Source organism: Monoraphidium neglectum (genome assembly GCF_000611645.1).
Source record: "Monoraphidium neglectum strain SAG 48.87 unplaced genomic scaffold scaffold00696, whole genome shotgun sequence".
NCBI classification, from domain to species: Eukaryota; Viridiplantae; Chlorophyta; class Chlorophyceae; order Sphaeropleales; family Selenastraceae; genus Monoraphidium; species Monoraphidium neglectum.
Genome location: NW_014012932.1, coordinates 1 through 2,500, shown reverse-complemented (window position 1 = coordinate 2,500; position 2,500 = coordinate 1). Strand labels below are relative to the sequence as shown.

Here is a 2,500-nt window from a genome sequence, read left to right as displayed (position 1 = left end):
GGCATCGCGCAGGGCGGCCTCCCTCACCGCCAGGTCCTCCTCCTGCCGCTTCAGGGCAGCTGCCCTGTGCGAGCATGCGCGACAGGCACACCACAGCGCCGGCCAGGTCAACCACATGAGCGTCAGCCGCACCGCACTCGCCCACAACGCCCCGCAACGAGCTGCTGCCCGCGGACGCTGCCCGCGGACGCTGCCCGCGTCCGCCCCACATCCGCATGCAGATGTCATGCCAATGCTGCCCTCACTTGTCAAGGGCGGCCTGCAGCTGGGCGGAGAGCGTTGCGATGAAGTCGGTGCCAAGCGGCGCAGCGCTCCCGCAGCGGCTGGGCTCCATGGCGCGCTGCACCGCGCCGCTTGGGTACTGCCTTAGCCTACGCCATGCTGAGAATTGCAGTGCTTTCAACAGCGCGACGACTTGCCCCGCAGTGTGTGGTACTGCTTGTTAGAATTGTTGCGACACAGCAGGTCGATTGTACTGTAGGTGGGTGGCGCACGTCACCATACGCACGGTACTACCGAACGTTGGAATGATACACTAACAGGACATCCAACTTTTTGAGATCTACCGTACACGAGAGTGCCCCGCACAGCACTCAAGTTTGGATCGCACCACCGCGCACTGGTGTTAGGAGCGCGTGAGTAGAGACAGCTCAACACTAGGAATCGCCCCAAGGGGCGGAGCACGCGCCAGCATGGCAACCACAGTCGATGCAATCGACCCCCTAAAGTTGGCGGCTCAGCTGTTCAGGTGCGAGCCACTCCTGCAGCGAGCTGCGGATCCATCTGCACAGCTTTGAAGTGCATGATGCGCGGGAGGGGGACGTGTGGCTGGATTCGAGCGGGTGATCTGCTGCATTGAGCAGGCTGCACGCTGTACTGTTCGCTTCTGGAACTCCAAGTCAGAAGTGGCTCTTTGATGGGTCGGATGCAGCGTCGACCAGGTTGGCCGGCGCAGCGGTGGCAGCGCCGGCGGCGCTGCTGTCTGCCTCTGCTGCCACGCGCCGCGGCCTGCGCTACGCGCTTCCGCCCCGCCGCTGCACCCCCAAACAGGGACCAGCCCGCCGGGTTCCCGTTCGAAGGCTTTGACGTGGAGGAGCTCATCCTGCCCGATGGCGACGACATGGACATCCGCAGCGACGAGGACGAGAGCGAGGAGGAGGAGCTGGAGACGGCCAGCGGGTTTGGCAGCGTGATCGTGGTGGACAACCTGCCGTCAGTGCCGGAGGAGAAGTACGAGAAGCTGGTCAACGTGCTGAAGAAGATCTATGGGCAGATCGGCAACATCCGCGACGGTGCGCGGGGGCGGCGGAGAGGGGTGTCGGAGACGGCAGCGGCATGGGCGGCGCGGGCCTGCACATCGGCGGCGCGGCCGGAGGCCGGCTGCACCTGTGGGGGTGCAGCCAGAGAGCAGGTGGCCGTGCGATACGCGACGCAGGGTGTTGGACATCGGGCCGCAGCTGCCGCGTGGCAGCAGGTGGCTGCGTCGCAAGCCGCACGTGAGCGTGGCTGTGTTGGGACGCCTGCAGGCCGGCGCGGCCGACCGCCCCGAGCGCCTCGCCCCCAACCACCCCAGGCGGTGTGTACATGCCCAAGGATGCCAACAAGGTGTCCAAGGGCTACGCCTTTATCGAGTTCAGCCACCCCATGGTGCGCCTGGGGGGCAGAATCAGCAGGGGCCGACGAGGGGCAGCTGGCCCCGAGTGGGGCAGGCGGGGATTCGCCGAGAGGGGACGGGCGAGGACAGGCCAGGGTTGGGCAGGCGGGGCGCTGGTGGCGGGGGCGGCGCACGTCAGCATCGGAGACGTCAGCGGCGGAGGCAGTGGCAGCGAGGTGGAGCGAGGGGGCCCCGGTTGGGGCAGCGAGCCAGGCAGGGCACCTGCACCGCTTGTGCGCAGTGGTTTGAGGGGCGGGGACGAGCCCGGCCCTCAGTAGGGCAGGCACTTGCACGCAGAGGTCTGGGCACTGGCCGGCGCATCCGCTTACCGCTCCTCACGCACCCCCACCCTCCCTGCCATCCGGCGCCGCCTTCCACCCCCTTGTCCCCCCGCAGGAGGCGCAGGCGGCGCGCGCCCAGACCGCGGGCTACCAGCTGGACAAGAACCACCGCTTCAACGTGACGCTGTTTGACGACTTTGAGCGCTACGCGCGCGTGCCCGACGAGTACGTGGCGCCGGAGGACAAGGCCTTCGCGCCGCAGGTGGGGGGACGGCGGTGCAGCGGTGCTGCGGCTGCGTGTGCGTGAGGCAGAGCGTATGTTTGCGCGCACGTGTATGTGTGTGTTTGCGCGCACGTGTGTGTGTGTGTGTGTGTGTGTGACACCGCACGGGAATTGTGAATGATTGTGGTGTGTTTCCATCGCAGGCGCGTGGTGCTTGACAGGTCGCTTTCCTCGCAGCTTCGCGCGGCGCGAGCCGCCGCGTGGCTGTTGCATGCGGGGCCGCGTCCACAGCTCGGGCCCGGGTGACAGGCCAGGGCGCGACACCCACCCCTCGTGTGGCCC

General features: G+C 67.4%; 2 protein-coding genes across 2 annotated transcripts in view; one reads left to right on the top strand and one right to left on the bottom strand.

The window, feature by feature from the left end:
• The window catches only part of MNEG_4858 (hypothetical protein), a gene marked incomplete at both ends in the record, with an annotated part of 1,914 nt that extends 1,580 nt beyond the window's left edge, over positions 1–334 (bottom strand). The window contains 2 exons of the mRNA XM_014046661.1: positions 1–64; positions 246–334. The exon at positions 1–64 is cut by the window's left edge and continues 1,333 nt beyond it. Coding sequence (XP_013902115.1) covers positions 1–64; positions 246–334 — 153 coding nt within the window. The remainder of the gene's footprint in view (positions 65–245) is intronic.
• A 358-nt stretch (positions 335–692) lies between these two features.
• Positions 693–2,376, top strand: MNEG_4857 (Eukaryotic translation initiation factor 3 subunit B; the record flags this gene model as incomplete). Its single annotated transcript, XM_014046660.1, has 5 exons — positions 693–748; positions 1,051–1,292; positions 1,574–1,647; positions 2,051–2,197; positions 2,362–2,376. The coding sequence occupies 5 exons, from the start codon at positions 693–695 to the stop codon at positions 2,374–2,376; spliced, it is 534 nt and encodes a 177-aa protein (XP_013902114.1).
• Positions 2,377–2,500: the final 124 nt, after the last annotated feature.